Source organism: Talpa occidentalis, unplaced genomic scaffold (genome assembly GCF_014898055.3).
Source record: "Talpa occidentalis isolate TD23 unplaced genomic scaffold, MPIMG_talOcc4v2.1 talOcc4.10, whole genome shotgun sequence".
In the NCBI taxonomy this organism is placed as follows: domain Eukaryota; kingdom Metazoa; phylum Chordata; class Mammalia; order Eulipotyphla; family Talpidae; genus Talpa; species Talpa occidentalis.
In genome coordinates, this window is record NW_023600993.1 from 24,326,469 (window position 1) to 24,350,287 (window position 23,819).

Consider the following 23,819-nt stretch of genomic DNA (forward strand, 5'->3'; position numbering starts at 1 on the left):
AACAGGTAGACGATAGAAATACACTGCTGATGGGAGCAGCGGGCGACAGGAGAGGTCTGTTGCGCCATGTGGGATTCTCGCAGGCAGGCCAGGATGGAAACCACAATGTTGAGGCTGCGGACAGCTTCACAGCGCGGCACTCAACCCGCTGCATCACCGGGGAGGCCCAACTGTGTTGAGTTATAATGAAAAGCAATGGTTCCATTCCCTTCCGTCTGCCCAACGACAACCTTGCCCCTCAAAGGTAATTACACTTAACTTTTGCCGTCCCCACTATATCCCCTGCCACAGTTGCCTGCGCTTAGTCTCTTGTACCCTTCATGTCTACTCCTCCAGAACCGTATTGTGCAGGGGCTGGTGTATTTGAACACTGTCAGCAGTGACCTTACAACATAGATATTGAAAGATTGATGGGCAAGTGAGCCTGATGTATGCAACCTACTCTCAAGTGATTTTTAAAAGTCCTGAAATGGGATTGTGAGAAAGGAAAAATAGCACAATGTCGGTAATTTTTGCATTTGGATGCAAAGGGTGTATAGGAGCTCTTTGTACCATCCTAACAACTTTGCTGGAAATCATTTCAAAATAAAAATTTAAACAAATTTTAAAGTGCTTTTAACATTTCATTGCTACCTTTTTTTTTTCTTAAAGATTTATTTATTTATGCATACAAGAGCTGGGGTACAGGCCAAGGTGTAGGGGGTGAGAGGATTCACCAGAGACAGAGCGGGGAACAGAACAGGCAGATTGACCGAAATACACCGCTGAGGGGAGCAGCGGGCGAGTCAGGAGAGGTCTGCGCGCCATGTGGGTAGCTCCCTGGCCAGGGATCGCACTCATGCTGCAGTGGCTGTGGACAGCTTCATACGCTGCGACTTAACCCCTTGTGCCACCAGGGAGGCCCTCATTGCTATCTTTTGAAGAAACATACCAGTTTCTTGAGCATATTCTTTGGAGCGGACTCACAGTCACAAGGCAGTGCATCTTCAACCGACATCTAAAAGAATTTTATTTAAGCGCTGTCTTTCCCACTGCAACGTAATGCCCTTGACAGCAATGCCCTTGACAGCGCTCGCCAAGGGCAGGCTAAGGACTCACAGCATCAGCAAGACCAGGGCGCAGGTGAAAGGCAAATCCCCAAACTTGCACTAGTTGAATCAGAAGCTCTAGGGCCACGCCCAGGAATCTACGTTTTCACGAGTCCTCCAAGTGACCATAAAGTTTAACTAGGCTCGTCTATCATCCATTAGGGCCGCGTCCGGCCTGTAAACTGCGGTCTCCAAAGGAAACCACCCCGGAGTCGGGCCCCAGTGCGCACGAGCCCGCGGGCCAGGCGCCCTCCCCGCGCGGGCAGCTGCGCCCAGACCCCAGCGGGGTGCAGAGGGGCGGAGGCCAGGGCGGGCCAGAGGCCGGTGTCTCCGCCTCCTAAGCCTCCGGCCCGCCGCGTCGCGCGCCCTCCTCCAGCCTCCCTCCCTGCTCCTGCCCTAGCTTCCCGCCCCGCTTCCTTCCGCCGGGCGCGATGGAGCCGGGGCGCCGGGGGGCCGCGGCGCTGCTGGCGCTGCTGTGCGCGGGGTGCGCGCTGCGCCCCGGCCGAGCCCAGTACGAGCGCTACAGCTTCCGCAGCTTCCCGCGGGACGAGCTGATGCCGCTGGAGTCGGCCTACCGGCACGCGCTGGACCAGTACAGCGGCGAGCACTGGGCGGAGAGCGTGGGCTACCTGGAGATCAGCCTGCGGCTGCACCGGCTGCTGCGCGACAGCGAGGCCTTCTGCCACCGCAACTGCAGCACCGCGCCCCAGCCCGAGCCCGCCGCCGCCCCCCTCGGCCGCTACCCCGAGCTGCGCCTCTTCGGGGGCCTGCTGCGCCGCGCGCAGTGCCTCAAGCGCTGCAAGCAGGGCCTGCCGGCCTTCCGCCAGTCGCAGCCCAGCCGAGAGGTGCTGGCCGACTTCCAGCGCCGCGAGCCCTACAAGTTCCTGCAGTTCGCCTACTTCAAGGCAAGTCGGCCGCGCCCCAACACCTGCCCCGCCCCGCCCCGGGGCGCCCCGACGCCCAGTCCCATCGTGGGCCGCAGGACCAGGCATTCTCCTGCCCGGCCCTAGCCGAGGACGCCTCCAAAACCTGCGCCCCGACCCCCTGCGCCTAAACTAGAGATAAAGTTACCTCTCTTGGAAGGCGGCCCCGAGACGTAGGACAGAGACTAGGTCCCTAGAACGTCTCGCACTGTTTGGGACCCAGCAAAGTGTCCGATAGCTGTTATCTGTTATTATTTTTTTATTTTTTAATTTTAGTTTTTAAAGATTTATCCATTCCTGCATACAAGAGCTGGGGTACAGGCCAGAGGTGTGGGGGATGAGAGGATTTACCAGAGACAGAGTGAGGAACAGAACAGGCAGATTGATTGAAGGGCACTGCTGCGGGGAGCAGCAGGCGAGGCAGGAGAGGTCTGCTGTGCCATGTGGGTAGCTCCCTGGCAAGGCCGGGGAATCAAACTCGTGCTGTGGTGGCTGCGGACTGCTTCATAGGTTGCGTCTTAACGCCTTGCGCCACCAGGGAGGCCCTGTTATCTGTTATTTGAAGACAGACTCCTCTTTATTTTTTTTTTAAAGATTTATTTATGTATGCATATAAGAGCTGGGGTACAGGCCAGAGATAGGGGGTGTGTGTGAGAGGACTTACCAGAGAGCTGGGGACAGAACAGGCAGACTGACTGAAACACACTGCTGAGGGGAGCAGCGGGTGCGGGTGTGTCAGGAGAGGTCTGCTTTGCCATGTGGTTTCTCCCTGGCCTACCGGGGATCGAACTGGTGCTGCAGAGGTTGCGGGTTGCTTCATAGTGAGGTGCTCAACCCCTTGCGCCACCAGGGAGGCCCAGACTCCTCTTTATCTTATAGAGCTTTACAGCCCCTGTGTCTCAAGTGAGAGGGTGCTTTCAATAATCACGCGGAAGAGGAATCGAGGGGTTGGCTAGTCCCTTTTTTTGAGGAGGAAATTGAGGCCAGGAAAGGGCAGGGACCCCTTCCCTGTCCCGGGGAGCAGACCGCGAGCCCTGGGATGTGTCCACATTGGCGCTGTCCGCTGCATTTTCTAAAATATAACACAGTTGCTCTCTTTTTTGTGGCTGCTTGCATCCTGCCTGTGATTGCTGGCTAAAAATAGCCACAAATTGCCCTTCTCTCTACTCTGAGTCCTTACCCTTAGTGGGTTTAAGAATGGGCTGGATTCTCTAGTTCTGAATAAAGAGGCTTTAACTTGATGATTTCACCAGGTTTTGCTAAGAGAACCCTCTCAAAGCCCAGTTTCTATTGTGATTTCATTGAAAACGATTTTTAAATGAATATTACATTCCTTTTAATGACCACAAAACTAGTTTGATGTTATATCCCAGACTCCAGAAGTAGAAAAAACCGTTGGATTTTTCTTTTTCGACTATGCTTTGAGTCTTTGCAAGATCTGTTTTTCATATTTCCACTGAAACAGCCACGTGTATGTTGCCTACGCAGGAGCGAAACAGTCCAAACCCCAAATAAAAGAAGAGCTGGGTTGTTTGTATGCCTAGTTACAGTTTTATAGAAAGTACCAGATTCATAGATATCTGCCCTGGCAATAAAATAGCAGTTTTAAAACTAGGTAGGGGTAAAATTAATAAAGTTCCAGGACAATGAAAAATGACAGCTGGCTCATATAAGCACTATTTTTAAACTAAAAATGACTTAATTCTCTCTCTTTTTGTATAGCTCTTGGCAAATACAGTCTAAGCCAAACTTAAGTCACATAATCAAGGGGGAAGTGTTTTATTTTTAAGCCTGGAGCATAGAAGTTGGGATTTCTTTAATATCCAGGTGAATTTGAAACAAATGATGTGGGGGATGAGGCAGAACGTTTGCCTGGAGGTGACCATAAGGCATAGGCATAGCTTTCCCTGTATCCAAAGTTAGGAAGTTCAAGGTTCCCCTTCAAAATCCTTTTTATGTCCTGTAACTATCACTTACTTACAAGTCAGTAAAATACCACCTGCCAGTATTTTGAGAGCTCTCGTGTGGCAGGAAAAGGTTGAACGTTTTATTAATCAACCAAAATCTACACTTAATTGCTTCAACTGGCAATTGCTGAAAAAGTGATTTTAGGTGGTGTTTATATTATTTATTATTTTTTCCTAAATGATGTTTATATTTTCAAACTCAATTTCTGGGTCGAGAGAAAATGGTTGGTGGTGGGTTCCTCCCTTCTACCTGGCACCTGCTGGAGCTGGAATGTGCTGCTTGCTCTAGCAGGTGGTGGGTAGATGGTACTGTGTTCTGGTTTGCAGGCCTCTCGCAGTGGTTCAGGACAAAGGCCTGAGTTAAACGCAGGAGAAGGGGTGGTGGGCTCAGACTATCAGAGTCAGACAAGGTGGCTTGGATGTTTCATCTTGTAGAAAAAGGGCCATACTCCTGTGTGCAGCTCTCAAGCTCCCCAGAGGTTTCATGTCACTGGCTGGGGGTTCTCTCCACGGTGGCCATCTTCCCTGAAATGCTTGTCTTCCCCCACAGGCAAGGGGAAAAGTGGGCACTTTATCAATTCCTTAGTGACTCTGAACTCTGGACAGAGGCGGCTGCCTCATAGACATTCGTACCTCATCCCAAGCCTGGAATCTGTCTGCCTCCTCCCACAGGACCTGCCACCACATCAAGGCTGATGAAGGAGGACCTGGTTTAGCAGGTAGCTGGCCCCCTGATTTAGCAGGCAGCACGGTCATGCAGATGGCTACCCTGGAAGGGTAGATGTGCCCACTCACCTTCTCCAAAAACCTGCCAGGGTCTGTCAGACGTTTAGCTGCCAACCTGTCACTCTGAGTTCCAATTGGCAGAGCCTGAGATGGAATGAATAAAATCATCCTTTCCTTCCTTTTCAGGAAGGGCTTTCATTTTGTAAAACTCAGGTCCTGAGTTAGAGGCCTTCAAGATCCCACTGAGGCCCCTCTTTCTAAGTGCTCTCTGGAGAAGGAGAGAATCCAAATTCACTGGCAAATGCTTTAAAGGACTGCATTTATATTTCTTCCCTTCTCACTGCCAGGCTAGCCTTTTTCTGGCCAGGGTGTGACGCTTTCTGTGGAACATTTTCAGAGGCAGAGCCATGACAGGCTACAAACTAGCATTCCCCAAATACCAGCATTGACATCTGGGAGTCTGCTGTGGTCCCCACCCACAACTTTTCCAGTGCTGCCACTGCTGTTGTCTCCCAATCATTTGACGTCCTTCTGGGCCCATTTTGTATAGATATTTGCTGCCCCTTGATTTTCAGAAACCTGGAGTCTTCCAAATATTACTTTATTTTTTTTCTCTCCAAACCTGCTTCCCTAATTCTTGTCTCTGAGTGACCTTCTGCATTGACTGAAGGGTTCCCTAGGTGTATGGAAGGATGATTACCTCCCCTCCACCCCCACCCCCTCCAGGTAGTGCCATGATTCCAGGGGACAGCCAGAGCCAAGACAATGATGGGGGACCCTGTGGTTGATGGTCGTGTGTCCGTCTGCCTGCCCTCTGAGACCCCCCCCTCAAAAAAACACACCATTCCTTTCTGAGGACTTCTGCTCTGCTGGGTCCTGTCTAGCAGGGTACCAGGCTCAAAATTCCAGCACCCCCAGACCATGCCATACCTGCAGACCCCCAGGGGAACATTTCTTCTAAACTCAGGGATGACCTCCTTCTTTCTTCCAGAACAGACATTTTCCTCTAGTTTCTTCTTTTCCTCACCACTGCTGAATTTTCTCAAGACACAGGGCTTTTGTTATGCAGGTGATTTCTGTGCTCTGTCCCTACCTCCTCTGAGGTAGTGGAACTCGGAAATAGCTGGCCGTCCCCCAAATTGGGAGAAGAGAGGAAAATGTGAAGTTTGTGAAAGTATTTCATCACACTGTCATGTCCAGATCACGGATGCTTTGTGTATCCTGCCTAGTCCTAGCATCTGTACTAGGTGCCAGGAATAGGGGCGTGGGTAGCCCTGGCACTGCTGGGCCCGTCGAGGAGCATCCGGAAGGGGAGACGACATATTAGTGTTACAGAGCAGCACTGTTGTCTCTGTATGAGACTAGGAGTGGGAGGGCAGAACACAGAGGAACATAAAAGAGAGGCTCTTAATCCAGATGACTGGGAGATCGGGGAATTTACTTGCACATATGGTACGGGACATAGGGGGCTCCCGATAAATCCTTGCAGAGTGAATCAATGAAGACGAGGTGGTGGTGGGAGCAGTGTTGAGAACAGTGCAATAGAAAGCTCTGTAACAGACATTTTTAACATGTCTCGTATGACCACAAATGTTCATATGTATGTTGAGATTCCAGCATTAAAGACATGCTAGTGTCATTTTGGGAAATTTGAGGAACTTTCATGAGGTGGTTATTTACAAAAGTGTGTGAAGTGTCTGGGAAATCCACAAGGAATAGTCTCGTACCCACTGTCAGTAATGGTGGGCTATGACCACCTCTTGGTGAGAAGGAGTAAGGGAGAAAGCAGTCGCTGGGATATGAGAGGAGAGGGGCTGTCTGGAGAGGACCACCTGGAAGGGAGCCCTGACCCCCAGCTAAGAGACAATAAGAGTCCAAGATCACCGAGCAGAGAGCTGGCGACTAAATAACTCAGCCTCTTTCTCCTTCCTCCTGTCTCCTATTGGGGTTCCTCATTGGTGAACCCCATTGGAAGCTAGAGGTTATGGTCATTCAGGTCAACCTCCTGGGCATGGAGCAGGGTGGAGACGCAGAGAGCGGATCGGGGATGGCACAGAGGCCAGCTCGTCACCTTCAGGAGATAGACGCTTGTCCAGAGTGGTTGCATCCATTCTGAAGGGCCCCAGAAGTCACTGAGCCCTTAGCTGGAAATGTTGTATAGGATCACAGAGTTCCTGGAAGATGGAACAGACATTGATATTTTTGCAAAAATGACTGCACGCCTTCCACTTAGTAGCTTTTATCTTTCTTCCTTGTACTTCAGGCAAATAATCTTCCAAAAGCCATTGCAGCTGCTCATACCTTCCTCCTGAAGCATCCCGATGACGAGATGATGAAGAGAAACATGGCGTATTACAAGAGCTTGCCCGACGCCGAGGACTACATTAAAGACTTGGAAACCAAGTCATATGAGGTCTATTTGGGTTTTTATACTGCTTTTAGTCACAATGTGCATTGTTAATGAACTGTATCTCAACAAATAGGTATTGGCATGTAAGGAGATCTAGTGACTTTGCATGACCTTTGATGAATATTATGATTGACTTGTTAGCATAGAGTCAATCCATCTAAGACTGAGATTTTTACGTTCCATGATTATGTTAAAGCCAATTCCAATTTTCCTTTAAAATCTATATTTTTAAGAAACGTGGTCAGTTGATTGTTCAGTTTTAAAGATGGTGGAGTATAGATGTGTCTTGGAAATCATCCAAAAGTGACCAAGAACACAAGAAACAGAACCATAAGCCTCCACTTTTATTGGAACATGGAGACATATTTTTATATACACGCAACATATGTTTTAAAATGGAAGGGGAGGGCCTCCCCGGTGGTGCAGCGGTTGAGCGCTGGGTTGCGAAGCTGCCCGCAGCCTCTGGGGCGCCGGTTCGATCCCCGGCTGCTCCCCGGCCACCAGAGGAGGGTCCCACATGGCGCGCAGACCTCTCCTGCCGCCCGCTGCTCCCCTCAGCAGTGTACTTCGGTCCTTCTGCCTGCTCTGCTCCCCGCTCTGGCTCTGGTGAATTCTCTCACCCTCCCGCCTTCTGACTGTACCCAGTGCATGTATAAACAAACAAACAAACAAACAAACAAACAAACAAATAAATAAAACATGCCTCTACCAAAAAAATAAATAAATAAAAAAAAATAAAATGGAAGGGGAATGAAGGAACTAGAAGGACTGACTTGACAGAGACTATTTAAATCTGTGCATCTGCAAAGGGGAATTCTGATGAGAATTACTGATGACAATAAAGAGGACAAATCTAACCCTTTTGAGCATTTACAATTGTCTGGGACTGTCAAGCTCACGCACGGGCAGCCTGTGTGCCCCGCGCAGCAGGGCAGGGTTGGAAAAAGGAATGTGTTGAAAGTACCTATGGGGAACCATTAGATCCCAAGGGTTTCCTGTGGTGTCCAGTCTGCACGCTTACTTTTTTACTAGTGGTAAACCCCAAATAGAGTATGTGAAGCCTCTTTTTTATGGGGGCTCTTCTATTTTCCAGGGAAGAATACCCCAGCCTTCTGCAGTGCTGGTGGGGTGACCATGCTTGTCTGCTGGTGTCTGAAGTTTGGGGTTTTCAGTCCTCAGTCTAAATCCCAGCTCTCCCCTGCCTGGTCCTGTACCCCTTAGCCTTGGTGGGTAGACTCTCTAGAGTAAACCACCAGTCTCTGGTGAAAAGTGGCTTTGGGATGTGATCCCTTGGGAGGCCAGGTAGGTGCTGGGGCCCTCTGAACCCAGGCCTCTGATGGCTCTGCTCATTCTTTTTTTATTTCCCCCTAAAGATTTATTTATTTATTTATACAAGCACTGGGTACAGTCAGAAGCGCAGGAGGGTAAGAGAACTCACCAGAGCCAGAGCGGGGAGCAGAACAGGCAGACTGATGAAGTACATTGCTGAGGGGAGCAGCGGGTGCGGCAAGAGAGATATGCACACCATGTGGGACCCTCGCTGGCGGCTGGGGATCGAACTGGCGCTGCAGAGGCTGCGGGCAGCTTTGCAGCCCAGCGCTCAACTGCTGCGCCACCAGGGAGGCCCTCTGCTCATTCTTTCAACCCTCTTTCATTTCCACGGCCAGTGTTAGCCTTGTGTAGTTCCTGAAGTACCAATGGGGCACGTAGCTCACTTTCCCTCTAGACCCTCCTCTGTGATAATTTGGTTTTCAGTCTTTCTATTTTAACTTTTACTTTAAGAGCTATTTATAAAGCTTGATTTATTTAGGCTGGCATACTTTTGAATGGGTTAGTTGGCGAAAGATTTGATAGAGCTATGGGGGCACAAGGGAAAATTTCCCTTGCCCCTCTGAGGTTCCTTTTGGGCTGGTCCAGCAAACAAATTAAATTAATTAAAATCAATCAGACAGATTAGTAGGAGAAAAAGAAAAATTTAATTATGCATGTATGGGTATCATTCACATGGCGGTGAAGTCTTACTTTTAGTCTTGCTAAAAGTTGTTGAAATCTCTTGGCTGCTGCTTGCTGCTTTCCCAGTATCCCACAGCAAGGATTTATACCTGTTTACTTTCTTCGCAGGGTTTGGGGAGAATTGCTGAGTGCATGTGATCAGTGCACTGTGCTGTGCTTAACTGCAAGTCCACTAGATCCTTCTTCCCTCCTTGGAGTCCTGGGTGTGGCAGGGCAGTCCTCCTGTGCACCTGGGGGGCTCCCTCTCTCCTGGCTTTCTTCTTGCTGCTGCTGCTGCGCTACCTCCTCTGCAGAGTCAGCTGCCGGAGCAGCTGCTCATTTCCCCAGTCTCCAGGCAAGGCCCCTTCAGTTCTCTGCCTGACTTGTTTCCAGGGAAATCCACCTTTTCTGAGATCTCAAACCTGGTGAAAATTGCAGGGTGTCTCTTAGATACCCCATTTCTAGAACAGCCAAAAAAGCAACCCCAAGTGGGAAATGCCATGCTTATTCCGGGGCTGTTCTGGTCCCCCCTCCGTTAGCAGGCTTTTGCATGGATTCCATATCTCTACTTATTTTTGTGACACTAAGCTGCTTTGACAGCCCTTGTTTTTTCTCTTTTATCTGGCTCAGTCAGCAGGGAACAGGAATTCCTTGGAGTTTCCATCAGGCACATGACCGTCCTCCCCAGTAACGAGGGTTCACCCCTGGCTCTCTTAATTTGTGCTTCGCTGTTAGGGGGTTGGGTATCCAGTACCTGCTCTCAAGCTTCTCTCTTTTCCTTGATTCAATTTAAAAAATCAGCTTTATTGAGCTATCATTTACCTATATTTTCCAACTTTAAGTGTACAGTTTGATGAATTTTGACAAATATATGCTGCTGTGGTACTAACTCCACAATCATGATGTCGACTATTTCGGTCTCCCCTAAATGTTCCCTCGTACAGTCAAGCCTTTGTGCCACGCCCTGAACCCAGGTCCACTGCTCCCATCTCTGTCACTATTGTTTTCCCTTCTCCTCTATTCAAACTTGATTTTATTATCAAACACTTGGTACTTTTTGAATTAAACCAAATAAATACACCTTTGTAAATAAGGCAGCAAAAACTAGATAGAAGCCACCTGTTGGCTACATATTTAATGAAGGGTCGGGGAGGTTTCCTTGTAATTAAGCAGGGGGAGCCTGGAGGTGGCCTGATACCATTAGGGAGGGCAGGTCTGTCCTCAGCCTGGCAGGAGCTTCATTGCCTTCTCTCACATTCTAGAGTCTGTTCATCCGGGCGGTGCGGGCTTACAACGGCGAGAACTGGAGAACGTCCATCACAGACATGGAGCTGGCCCTTCCTGACTTCTTCAAAGCCTTTTATGAGTGTCTCGCAGCCTGTGAGGGCTCCCGGGAGATCAGGGACTTCAAGGATTTCTATCTGTCCATAGCAGGTTGGTGGTGGGTGTATCTTGAAGCCGCCACTGTGGGATCCATGGGCCTTTGGATGACCAGAGTGACCTCTGAGGACCTTTTGAGCTTGAACGTGAATGGGTGACTGGGGTCGCCAGCATCTGCAGAGGCCAGGCTTTGACTTGGTTGCTGGAGAGATAGTGAGGACACTACCAAGGTCGGACCTGGAGAGACCAGTCCTGTTTCATTACAGATTCCTCAGAGACTTTGGAAAAAATAAAAATGTTCTATTTAGGTCCACCTTATTTTTGTTTAAAGGCTGTTAGATTCTGTTGCTTGCAAGCACCATAATTTATTCATCACCATCCCATTAATTGGCATTTGTTATTTCCAAGTTTGTTTGCTGTTATGAACAGTGTTCTTGTGTGCCTCTTTCTCAAGGAAATTTCTTGAGATATATATTTTTAACTTTGAAAAATTTTGCCAAATTATTTGCCCCCAAATTTGACCCTGTTTTTCTTCCACCAGTAGAATTTGAGAATCTGCCTCACCATCCTCTCAACACTCGGCATTATGAAATTTTAAGATTTTTGCCAATTTAACAGTTTAATTTAGGTAGGATTCCTTTTCTTAGTTACAAATAAGGGTTAGCATCCTTCACCATGTTTATCATTCATTTTTATAATTTTTCTTCTGTTAGCATCCTTTGGCCATTTTTATATTGGAGGAGGAGCTTTAAGGAACTTTGTATATTAAAGATTTTTGCCCTTTATTATAAATACTGCAAATATTTTTCTTTACCATTTATGATTTTTATCTTTCATGTTTATCATGAGGAGGGTGCAGCAGTAGTCTTGAGGAAAGTAACGAATACACTGCCCCCACAATTTGTGTGTGCTCTTTCAGATCATTATGTAGAAGTTCTGGAATGCAAAATACAGTGTGAAGAGAACCTCACCCCGGTTGTCGGAGGCTATCCAGTGGAGAAATTTGTGGCTACCATGTATCATTATTTGCAGTTTGCCTATTATAAGTGTAAGTGATCATCTTCTATCAGAGCTTGGACAAGAGACTCAACCCTTTTAAGACTCCGCTTCCCTGTCTATAAAATAGGAAAATAATATGTGGGGTTGCTATAAGAATTCACGATCTTGGGTGCCGTGCTCTGCATGAAAAAGCTTCATGGCCCCGTGATTCGGGGCACAGACCAGGGACCAGACTCCCTGCATTCAAATTCCAACTTCTCAGGCTCACTTTCCTTATCTGTAAAGTAGAGACAATAGTACTGACCTCCTAAGTTTGTCATGAGGATTAAATGCGTTGATAGATGTGGAATGCTTAGGGTTCTCCACTCTGGCCTAGAGCAAACTCTGTAGAGAGACTTGTTTGTTTTGTTGTTATTTCCCCTCCTCCCCATCATTGGCCTTGGTTTTCAGACTGTTAGAGAATCTTTCCAGGCGGTCCTCCCTTGGGCTGAGGTAGGAGTTTAAGGATCAGAGTTCTGAAATCAGAGCCTGTCTCTTGACTTTTCCTTATGTCCTGTAACTTTGCCAAGTGAGACTTGCTTGAGCAGCATGCCCTGGAAGTTGTTATATCCACAGGAGGATTCTGAGGACAGGACTTCTATGTCCAGTGGCAGCTGTCTGGCTAGATTCCCCAAGGCATCCTTCAAACTTGGGGTAGTTGGTCTGGGGCATACAGGGAGAGTGTCCTGGGAAGAATGGGCGACAACCTTGGCTGCCACAGCCCTCCTCCTCTCATGGGCATTTTGTTCTTTGTGGGTTCTCTCTTCTTACGACAGCCACCAACCTTTTTATTCCACCTCCTCTCCTCTCCTGGGCACACTGAAAGCCTTGCCTGATGAAGGTTTAAAAAGGAAAAAAATGAAAAAAAAAATCATTTTCATATATATGTGTACACATATACAAACACATATAATTATACAAATAAAAAATATATATATTATTTTTATTTTTTGCTGCTTATCAAGACTGAGAAGACAAGCATTTGCACCAGGTCTTCTTTTTTTTTTTATAATAATAAATTTTATTTTTATATTCCCCATACAATTGCAACCCCCCCATTCTGACCCCAATCCCTCCCCTTCCGCCCCCCCCACCCCCCAAAAAGTGTCTCTGGTTCATAGTTTTTTGTTGATTTTGATTTTCACTTTCTTATAGTTATTCATTTTCCTGGTCCCTTATTTAAGTTTCTAGATTCCTGCTATGAGTGAGACCATCCGGTATTTTTCTTTTTCTTTCTGGCTTATTTCGCTGAGCATGATCCCTTCCAGCGCCATCCATGTTGCTGCAAATTGCATGTGTTTATCTTTTTTAAATGCTGAGTAATATTCCATGGTATATATGTACCACATCTTCTTGATCCAGTCATCTATTTTTGGGCATCTGGGCTGTTTCCAAAGCTTAGCTATTGTAAACAGTGCTGCTATAAACATAGGGGTGCAGGTGCTCTTTGGAATTGATGTTTCTGTGTCCTTTGGGTAAATACCTAGGAGTGGAATTGCTGGATCATATGGAAGCTCTATGTTTAGTAGGTCCAGAAATCTCCACACAGCTCTCCATAGTGGTTGGACCAGTTTGCACTCCCACCAGCAGTGCAGGAGAGTTCCTTTTTCTCCACACCCTCGCCAACATTTGTTGTTGCTACTTTTTTTTAATATGTGCCATTCTCACTGGTGTAAGATGGTATCTCATGGTAGTTTTGATTTGCATTTCCCTGATTACAAGTGATGTTGAACATTTTTTCATATGCCTGCTGGCCATTTGCATTTCCTCTTCAGAGAAGTTTCTTTTTAGCTCTTCTGCCCATTTTTTGACTGGATTATTTTCTTTGTTGTTGTTGAGTCTCATCAGCTCTTTGCAGATTTTTGTGATCAGTCCTTTATCACTAGTGTTGTGTACAAAAATGTTCTCCCAGTTGGTGGGGTTTGCACCAGGTCTTCTTGGGTCAGGAAACTTAGCTCTCTCAGTGTTGAACCTGACCTTACCGCAGCTTGGCCTTCATTTACAGGTGCAATAAAAGGCTGATTCCTTAGCTTAGACATTTCTGACATCAACAGGTAGACACGGTGTGTTTTAAACAAGTGTCTTTCCCAATGTCTCCTTTCATGGGGGCATGGCAGAGGCTTTATGTGCCATAGTAATGCTGGCACCAGCTGATTGGTACAGGATTATTTAGTATAGAAGACAAGAGTCTAGTTCCATGTAATCTATAAGCATGCATTCATACGAGGCAACACTTCGCTCACAGCAAATTCCCAGCAAAGATTTATTAACAGCATACTAGGTAGAGGGAAGAGTTTTCTGTGATTTAGCTTTTCAAGAGCCCTGTTTTTAAAAATAAGTGGTTGATTAGTGCTTTCTTTCAAAGAGACTTCAGCAGCAAACCAAATATCTCAGAAAGGTACAGAGAAACAACCACAGCAAACCATCCATTCCTATACCCCGTCCCACTCTTAACTATTTGCTTTTATTCTGCCATAGTTGGAAGACCCCTCTCTTAATGAGAATTATGAAAAATTATGTATGTGGTTTTCAAAAAAATTATTTTGGAAATTTAAAGACATCGAGTTTAATTACCTCTAATTAGGGGGTAATTAGAGATTCCTGGGGGAATCTAGCCAGACACCTGCCACTGGACATAGAAGTCCTGTCCTCATAATCCTTCTGTGACTATAACAACTTCCAGGGCATGCTGCTCTAGTTGCCCGTCACACACAACTTCAACCATTGTCTACACTCTGCCAATCTTGAGTTTATAAATTTATAAAATTTTTTATTTTGGATGAAAGTATAAGCAAGTGTTTTAATCTCATTTTCATGAAAATCTGTGAGCCGTTCACTGGCTAGCCCTTATTGGACTTTGAAACACGGGGAAGAATCCTCAGACTCGGTCTCCTAGGCCCCTGGGCTCTGGTCTGTCACCAGAGCTTGGAAATCCCCACATGATCTGAAAATCACCCTGTGCATCAGAAACCTTGGCAAAGACTTCCAGACACTGGTAGCCCCAAACCTCTAGCTTTGCTGAATGCTAGCTTCCCAGCACATCTTGACTTTCTGGAATTATAGGTAAACCTTGTGAGTAAAACTTGCTTTGAAGTTGGATTCTTGAAAGGCTGTCCTGTTTTGAACTGGTTTTAGATTATCTATCACACTGGATTTCCTGAGGGCATGTGTTGGTCTTTACACTTGAACCTTTCTGCATCCCCAAAGGCCTTGTGAATAAGAAGTGCCCTTTAGCTGGTGTTTTAGAGTTGTCATTACAGGGAGCAGCCACTGGGTGGCACAGTTTACTCACACCCAAGCTTGGCTTAGTTGAGCCAGAGCTTTAGCAAAGGTAGTGTTCCCAGCTTGTAAGTTGGAGTGGAATGTGCCAGAATAAATACTCAGGGGCTTGTGTCTCATTCTCTCTTCCTTTTGCCCCGCCCATCTAGCTTCTTGCTCCACCCCCCCCCCTCCAAATACCAACACCTGCATAATCCCCATGCTGAAGGTACTGTTATAGGTGAGGCAACTCTGACAGAGTCTGGAGGTAGGAACCCCAGCCTCCAGAAGATGGCAAGACCAGGTTGCTTTCCAATCTCTTCCAGACCAGAGGGTCCACTATCCTCTTTGAAAATCTTCTTTGAAAAGGTTTTTTAGGTTTGGCTTAAGAGCTAAAAGTTGGGATGGGGGTTCCAAGGATCTGGACCTGGAAATTGTGGTTCCATGAGGGAATCATTTGCTGATTACACCCTTTCTGGCTCCCTCTGCCCCATGACAGTTCAGGTGTTGGGATCTGGCCTTCTCAGATTGCAGGGATGTGAGACCAGCTCAGGGCGGAGGAGACTGAGCAGCTACACAGGCAATTCTGCAAAAGCATCTGCCTCAATTCCAAAACTTTATAACTGGCCTCCAGGATGCCATGGAGACCCAGCCGATTACCTGCCTGTCCCGGGATGGTTCTGGCCAGTCACAGGCTTCCTGCAGGAGGGACTGCAGAGATGAGGCTTGTTTACATCTTTTTCTTTAGGAAGCTAATGAGAATAATTGCAGGCATGGTTTGCTGATTTCTGGTTCTTCTTTCCTTCTTGATGCCAGTGAATGACCTAAAGAACGCAGCCCCCTGTGCAGTCAGCTACCTGCTCTTTGACCCCAATGACAAGGTCATGAAGCAGAACCTGGTGTATTACCAGTTCCACAGGGACAAGTGGGGCCTCACGGATGAGCATTTCCAGCCCAGACCAGTAAGTGCAGGAATGGTGCCTCCCTTCCTCCCTTCCATGCTCACTGTCAGGAGACTGCTTTGCGCCGTAACAGAAATTTCAGAATGAAGGGAATGAAGGGAACCTTATTTTCCCCTATAATATCTTTGTCTCTTATTTTGTTTTTTAAGATTTTATTTATTTATGCATACAAGACCTGGGGTACAGGCCAGAGGTGTGGGAGGTGAGAGAATTCACCAGAGACAGTGGGGAGCAGAACAGGCAGATCTACTGAAATACACTGCTGAGGGGAGCAGTGGGTAAGTCAGGAGAGGTCTGCTGCGCCATGTGGGTCAGCTCCCTGGCCTGGGATCGAACACATCCTGCAGTGGCTGTGGATAGCTTCATAGGTTGTGTCTTAACCCCTTGAGCCAAAGATATTGGAAGGCCCAATATCTTTGTCTCTTAATACTTTATGGCTTTATTCTGATTTCTAAATCAGTTAAAATTGAGATGTAATACATATAGGATAAAAATTGCCTTTCTAGAGTACACTATTTAGTGACTTTCAGTCCATCACAGAGTTGTGTGATCAGCACCACTCTCTAATTTTGAACATTTTCTTTCCCCCTCAAGAATGCCATCCTCTCTGCCCTGCCTCTTTCAGTCCCAGCATTTAAAGCATATAAACTGTTCTCTGTTTGCATCTGAACAGGAAGCAATTCAATTCTTTAACGTGACTACACTCCAGAAAGAACTGTATGACTTTGCAAAGGAAAATATAATGGATGATGATGAGGTAAGTTTTCGTGTTTAGCACGTCTGGTTCGGAGAAAATATTACTCACGTCAGTGCAAAAATCACTGGAAGGCTGAGTCGTCCCTGAAATAAGAAACAGAAGGGGACCTTGAGAAATACAGCTTCTGTGGGTGTTTTAATGAAAGGCAGAGCCCTGGCAAGGCCCAGCAAGGCTTTCTAGGAAACCCAGCCAAAGTGTGGCTCTTCCTGATGGTGAGCATGGAACGGCGCTCCTGGGATCCAGCCCAGCAGTCACCCGCCATCCCTTGGAACTTCCTAAAATCAGAACAAATTCCATTTCTCAGTCCTAGGGGGATGCTTGCAAACCCCCATCCCAATTTTTCTATCAGATTTTTTTTTTTTGTAGGTTAGGTTCTGGCTGTCAGTCATTTTGTTGTTTTCTGGGATTTCGTGACATTCCTGGTTATTCTCACTGACTCCTTGCTTGGCCAGGTCTCCACTGGTGACGGCATGGTCATTTTGTGGTGGGGCAGCCTGGTCAAAGAAAAGCCATCATTTGGAATCGTGTTTAGAGAGAGGTGTTTGGAACAACCCCTAGATGCTTTCTAGGACGGTTGGGGGCTTGGCAGCCCTGGGAGCTGCAGCCCTGGACGCTGGCAGACAGCTGTGAGCCTGCTCTGGTCCGACCCTCCCTTTGCAGACGGAGGGCTTAGGGACAGGAAAGTTCTGTGAGCTGCTTGGCCAGACCCAGAGCCCTGAGCTCTCAGGTCTGTTCCACTATCACATTTTTTGGTGGAGCACATCAAAATAAGACATCATCATGGAATTTGTTTTCTGTGCAGACTTTGCATGATGGGCTGGACTCATGACTGGCATTCATTTAATTTACATCACGGTTCTTTATAAAATGGGGCTAATAATGGAAGACAGTGTTGGGAGAATGGAAGACAGAACTACGAGTTTGTAACTAGCTAGGGGTTGCTGCCTGCGAGGCAGCCTTGTGATTTTATCATGGGCTCTGCTGCAAGGGCCCCCGCCTAAGACCATGGAGTGTATATCACTTCTAGTTTATAAATCACTTCCACAAGCAACATAAATGTCCCAGACATAATTAGTTTGTTGGTTGTTGGCTGCGTGGTATGTAAACTTTCAGGGGTTGGGTATGGGAGGTGCTCTTTTTTTTACCAAGGGCAATTTTTCAGAGAAGGGGCGGGAGTTAGCCATCAACCACCAACACTCCTAGCAGGGGCTGGTGGCTGGGAAGTAGCTGTGGGCAAGTCACCAGCAATCCTGCTACACAGACCATGTAGGAGACCTGTTTCTCTTATCAGCATTGCATGGGGCCCTTATTAATGAGCTGACGTCATCTCTAGGTCACAGCAGCCACACCAGTGGAAGCAGTAACTCTGGGGACAGTTGTCACGGCCATGCACGTAATCCCTCTACCCTGGCGTGTTGGTCGTACATGAAATCCCTGGGGTGTATTCCCTTGTGGGTCCAGAGAACCCCTGGAGAACTGTATGTTTTTAATTTCTAATCTCAGGCCTGACATGGTGCAAGTATTTGGTGAAAATAATAAGACCATCCCCTTTGTGTCTCATCTACTTGATAGATTTTTCAATTACTTTGAAATGCGAGATTTTATGAATCTCTCTGCATTAAAACATCAAAAGTAGCAGGTAGGCTCCTGACCTCTGTGAGCAGAGGGGGTGGTCAGCATCAGTGGGTTCAACTTGTGCTCACCCTCATGCTCGGTGATGCTCTTATTCTCTGCAGCGAAGAGAATGTGTGTCTTTAACTGGCGGCCCAAGTGAGTGGTGGGAGAGAAATCAATACAGAGAAGGAATCATGAAGTGGTGTGGGCTGTCTCCCATCGAGGCTTAGGGCTGATTGCAGAAGCGGGGAGCGTGCGGGCTCTTCAGAGTGACAGCAGCACACAGGTGCCCCTGCACCTAAGAATCCCTTCTTTAAGTGGCGAGACCCTCTGTCCCCTCAGTGCTCTGTGCATACGGACCCAGGCACCCCTCCTTCTGTGGGATTACTGAGTACCTCTGTGCCAGGCTCAGGGGAAGAGTACCCCAGGTCCTGGGCCTTGAAGAGCTCACGGTCTTTAGTCAAAGCAGAAAGAGAACAAAAGAAAGTGTTCTTGTGAGATCACTGCAAATGGGAAGTGGGGGGCATGTCCAGAAGAGGGGTCACTTCACATCTCTGGGCGTTGCAGAACACTGGACTCCACCTTCATGTGGCATAAAAGCAGGGTCCCTTCCCAGGGAGAGGTCAGGGCCTGAGGGCAGCGGCGAGAGGACGTGCCAGCCCTAGCAGGCAGAGGTCAAGGACCTCTTGGAAATAGCCTCTGATCACACACTTTTCAAGCCAGGTAGTCCCTTCACACAGGTGTCCTGTTTTCTCTTTCAGGGAGAGGTTGTGGAATACGTGGACGACCTCTTGGAGGCGGAGGCGGCTGGCTAGTTCACAGAGACTGAAGAGACTCTCCCTCAATGTTGAGGAAACAAACTCTTTGCCTTCCTTCTCCCAATAGCCCAAGTGGTTGATACCTCAGAGCTTTCACTTTATTCAGTGAAGTGAAAGGAAAGCGCCCGTCTCTCACGGGTGAGCCTGCCTGCCCCATGTCCACACCTGTCTTCCCCATGTTCACAGCTGTGTTTTCCGTGTGCACACCTGCCTTCCCCATGTGCACACCTGTCTTCCCATGTGCACACCTGCCTTTCTCATGTCCACACCTGTTTTCCCATCTTCATACCTGCCCTTTCCACCATTTTGGTTGGAAGGACAGTCTCCCTTTGTTTTTTCCAGAAAAATCAGTATTATTTTTTAAATAAGAAAAAAATACTCCTAAAAGGTGATAACTGTAAAAATCTACTTTGGCCTTTCTGCTCGCCCAGATTTTAGTCTCTTCTCCCCACCCCCAGATCCAGGAAAGAGGATAGAAGACAATGGCTACACTTCTCTACATCCCACGATGGTCTGTACCTGCTTTGACTTGCACCATTGAGAGAGATACAGTGCAGGATACAGAAATGTGACTTTTACCTAACACTTTGGATGCTCAAAGTCTTACAGTGGTTGGACACTCCCATTTGGAGACTATGCTTGGTTATAAGTCTTAGAGTTGGAAATGGAAGAAGCTAGAGTGAGTCTAGTTTCATTCATTCTTTCAATAAAGACTCATTGGGCACCTACTGTGTGCTAGGCATTGACCTGGGCAATGGAGATACTCTGTAGTATAATAGGACCAATCCCCTACCCTCATAGAGCCTACATTCTACACAGAGAGACAGACAATAAATAAAGAAGAATAAATGTATATAAGGTGCCGGAGGGGAATAATTACTATGGGGAATAATAAAGCAAGGGAAAGGGTAAGGCAGTCTGGAGTTGAGGCTGCAGTTTTATGTAGGGTGTTCAGGGAAGGCCTCATCGAGAACGTGACATCGGAGCAGAGACCTTAGGGAAGCAGATGTCGAGGAAAAGCATTCCAGGCAGAAGATGCAGCATATGCAAATGTCCTGCTGTGAGAACATGCTGGTGTGGTCAGGGAGTAGCACAGCAGGCAAGGAGAGGCATGAGAAAGGGGAGAAATGGAGGAGATAAGCAGAGAGGTTCTCACATAGGGTGCACAGAGGACTTAGAGCTCACGCCCTGTCAGCTGGTGGGATGCCTTTGGCTTGCCCTCTGAGTGAGATGGGAGCTATTGGAAGATTTGAGTGGAGTTGTGCCTTGATGGACTGACTTCACAGGATCACCCTGCTGTCATATTGTGAAAAACTTGGAAGTGAGCAGGGGTGGAGGCAGGGATAGCAGTTAGGAGGCTACTGTGTAATCCCAAATGAGGAAATGCTAGCTCAGTGGTGGGTAGCAGCAATGCAGGTGGTGAGAGGTAGACAGGCTGTGGATTTATTTTTTATTTTTTTAAAGATTTATTTATTTATGCATACAAGAACTGGTATACAGGCCAGAGGTGTGTGTGTGGGGGGTGAGAGGATTCACTAGAGACAGAGTGGGGAGCAGAACAGGTGGATTGACTGAAATACACTGCTGAGGGCAACAGCGGGCGAGACAGGAGAGCTCTGCTGCACCATGTGGGTCACCTCCCTGGCCGGGGATCGAACTTGTTCTGCAGTGGCTGCGGATAGCTTCATAGGTTGCATCTTAACCTCTTGTGCCATCAGGGAGGCCTGTGGATTTATTTTGAAAACAATCGGCCCAATAGGATTTGCTGATAGATTGGATGTAGCGTGTATGAGAAAGAAAGGAACTAATGATGACCTCCAGGTTTTTGTCCTGAGTAAAGGCAATAGCAATTCACTGAAATGGAAAAGTGGGTGGGTGTGTAAGGAAGGAACTTGGTGCAAAGCAGGCACCAAATTGGGATGGAAGGTTCTATAAATAAAACTTGAGTGTTTTCTCAGGTTGAGTCTTTAACAAAGCCTGAGACAGGGATTTGAAGTCATGTGGCTTATTTGGGTGGAATTTTTAAGAAGCCTGTGTAAACCTCCATCAGTTATTGGCTGTGAGAAGTCCTTTTGAAGGAAAGTAGCTTGGCCAGCCGAGGGCGGTTCTTTTGAAAGGGCACTGTGGACCATGAGGGCAGCCAACAGACATGTGTGGGTGGGGGGCAGAGTTGTGGGGGCTGTCTCTGTGAAGGGGATCTGGGAGGAGCACCATAGCATCCCCTAGTGGATCATCACCTTGCAAAGGGTACTTAAAGCCCAGGCTGGGTGGGGTCATTGATTGTTTATATATATTAAGAAATAAGAGAAAAGTACCCAACACAGAGCCCTGGGGCTCTCTGGAAAATGAGAAACCCACCAACGAAACTGAGAAGGAGCTGCCTTTGAGGTCAGAGAAAACCACGAGAACATGGTGTTCTGGAATCTGAGCTTGTTTTCTTGATTCTAACTCTCTCCTCTAAAAAAGCACTTAGTTATTTGGGATCCTCTAGGTTAGAGGGTGAAGAGACTAGCAAAGCTTTTGGGAGAAAGGACTTTCCCCACAATGGCATAGAAAGAAATGAAAGGAGAATTTGGGGTCTTTAATATCATAGTGATTCATCAGGAATAGAAAATTCACACATTCTTGTTTTTCCAGACTTGTTTTTCTCCCTGTCTCACTATTTGACCACTAGGAACTCAGATGCATCCACCTATTCCTTCTGCACGCTCCTGCATCCTTCCACCCTTTCTCCTGAGAGCAGGTTTTCTTGTACCTGCACACGAATTCTCATGCCAGGTTCTCCTTCTAGGGCAGCCAACTCAAGACAATAACCGACCATTCTGGCTTGGGCTGGATTCGCTCACGTCAGCTTCGTCTCCACTCCCAGAGGGCGGTGTGGCTGAAGGAGCCTAGCTGGTATTATTGGTGGCTGCGCTTGTGTCCATGCACCTCCCCAGCAGGGCCCCCTCAGCCCAGCAATGAGTCAGATCCATATGGCTTCCTGCTGGGGGAGACAGCTTTGCTCACAGGATGTGCGTTCTTTCTTTCTTCACCCCACCCTCTATTCTAACAGAACAGCTTCCTTTTGAAGACAGTGGGGAAGATGGCCATAGGGCAGGACTCTAGAGCAGGGGGAGACCCTGCCCCAGACTTCCCAGGTGCTTGGAGAAGTGTGCCGAACAGCTTTGCACACCCTCCCTGTGGCTCCTGACTCTGTGGGTCTTCCCAGCTGTGTGAGAAAAGGCCAGGAGGCCACTCCAGGGACCAGGCAGGGTTGGGTGGCCCGACTCAGCCACAGAGCTTTCATTTGGTCTATTCCTCTGAGCCTCGAGTGAGCTTTTTATGGATGATGATGTACCAAGGGTAGAGTGAGGATGGTAGCGGGGGTCTTCATCCCCTCTCTGAATCTGGCTGAGAAGCACCTCCATCCCCACATGAGCAATGTCCCCTGAGGAAGAGACCTTGGTGACAGTATAACATGTCGTCGGTACTTTGTTGTAGTTGTTTTTTAAAGATTTATTATTTATGCATACAAAAACTGCGGTGTCGGCCAGAGGTGGGGTGTGTGTGTGTGAGAGGATTCACCAGAGACAGAGTGGGGAGCAGAACAGGCAGATCTACTGAAATACACTGCTGAGGGGAGCAGCGGATGAGACAGGAGAGATGTGCCATGTGGGTCTCCTCCCTGGCCAGGGATCGAACTCGTGCTTCAGTGGCTGGCGATAGCTTGATAGCACTGTCTTTAACCCCTGCGCCACCAGGGAGGCCCTGTTGACACTTTGATTGAAGGCTGTGGAGTCAAGTTTACTAAGTATTTGAATTCAAAGGAAATCAAACCAGTCTTTTTAAAAAAAGAAGGGGTGGTTCCTCCAAACTGACCGTGAAACCCCAGGCTGCATTCAACAACTGCAATCCGGCACCTCCCTGAGCATGTTATTTGGAAGAGCCTAGAAGGTTCCGGATTAAGACCTCAGAGCTGCAGCATCAGTCTAGCCTATCCTCAAAAAAAAGCAACAAACACATTTGTAAGCTTTTGTGGGAGTCTTCAAGCCCAGCTGAGGGTGCCTCACTGCCCTTTAACCCATCTGCCCAGAGCCCAGTGGTTGCTGGCCCCACCCCAGGAGGCTGCCCGCCTTGGGAGGAGGGATCTCTCCAGACTCATTGCTACTCATTGCTACCCCAGCCAGGGAGCACCCGCTTGGAAAGGTCTCAAGGCTACCCCCTGTGAAGCCATGTCCAGACATTCATGGTGAAGGGCTGAGGGAGGTTTGCATGTATACGTGCTTGTAAGTGACTCGCTGACTGGAATGTCACACATACCAACCTACTCAACATACTACTACAGTAGCCTCCTTTATCCAGTTTCACTCTCCCAGGTTTCAGTTCCCTGCAGTCAACCCTAGTGCAAAAATATTAGCTACAATAAGATACTTTGAGAGACCACATTCATAGAACTTTTGGTATAGTATATCATAATCTAGTTTAGTACTAGTTATTAATCAGCCTGTGCCAAATTGATAAACTTAAACTATATCATAGGGATGCATGTGTAGGAAAAAACAGTATTTTTAGGGTTCACTACGCTCCGTGGTTTCAGGCATCCCCTGGGGGTTCTTGGTACCTATCCCTGGTGGATTAGGGGGAGGCTCCTGTAGCTTTCTGAGTTTAGAGACTTTAAAATAACTGTCACTAACCTGTTATGCTCACCTCTGGGACCCAGGAGAACCACTGAATAAGAAGAATAAGAAGGAGATGTTGACCACAGAGGCCGCCTTAGGAAATGTTGCTATTAGATGTTCTTACTGAGAGCATTTTAAGTGCACAAAAATTTTATTGAACCCAGCTCCATGGCAATGGAATGACTTGTCAGGTTGTCGATGGGGAAGGGTTTATTATGACTGCCA

At 47.5% G+C, this 23,819-nt stretch overlaps 1 protein-coding gene across 1 annotated transcript; it reads left to right on the top strand.

The window, feature by feature from the left end:
* The first annotated feature begins 1,441 nt into the window (after positions 1-1,441).
* Positions 1,442-19,067, top strand: CRTAP (cartilage associated protein). The gene is made up of 7 exons (XM_037525857.1): positions 1,442-1,993; positions 6,968-7,117; positions 10,369-10,540; positions 11,406-11,534; positions 15,599-15,744; positions 16,418-16,501; positions 18,877-19,067. Exons 1-7 carry the CDS (start codon positions 1,520-1,522, stop codon positions 18,928-18,930), a joined length of 1,209 nt encoding a protein of 402 aa, XP_037381754.1. The 5' UTR covers positions 1,442-1,519; the 3' UTR covers positions 18,931-19,067.
* The last annotated feature ends 4,752 nt before the right edge of the window (positions 19,068-23,819 follow it).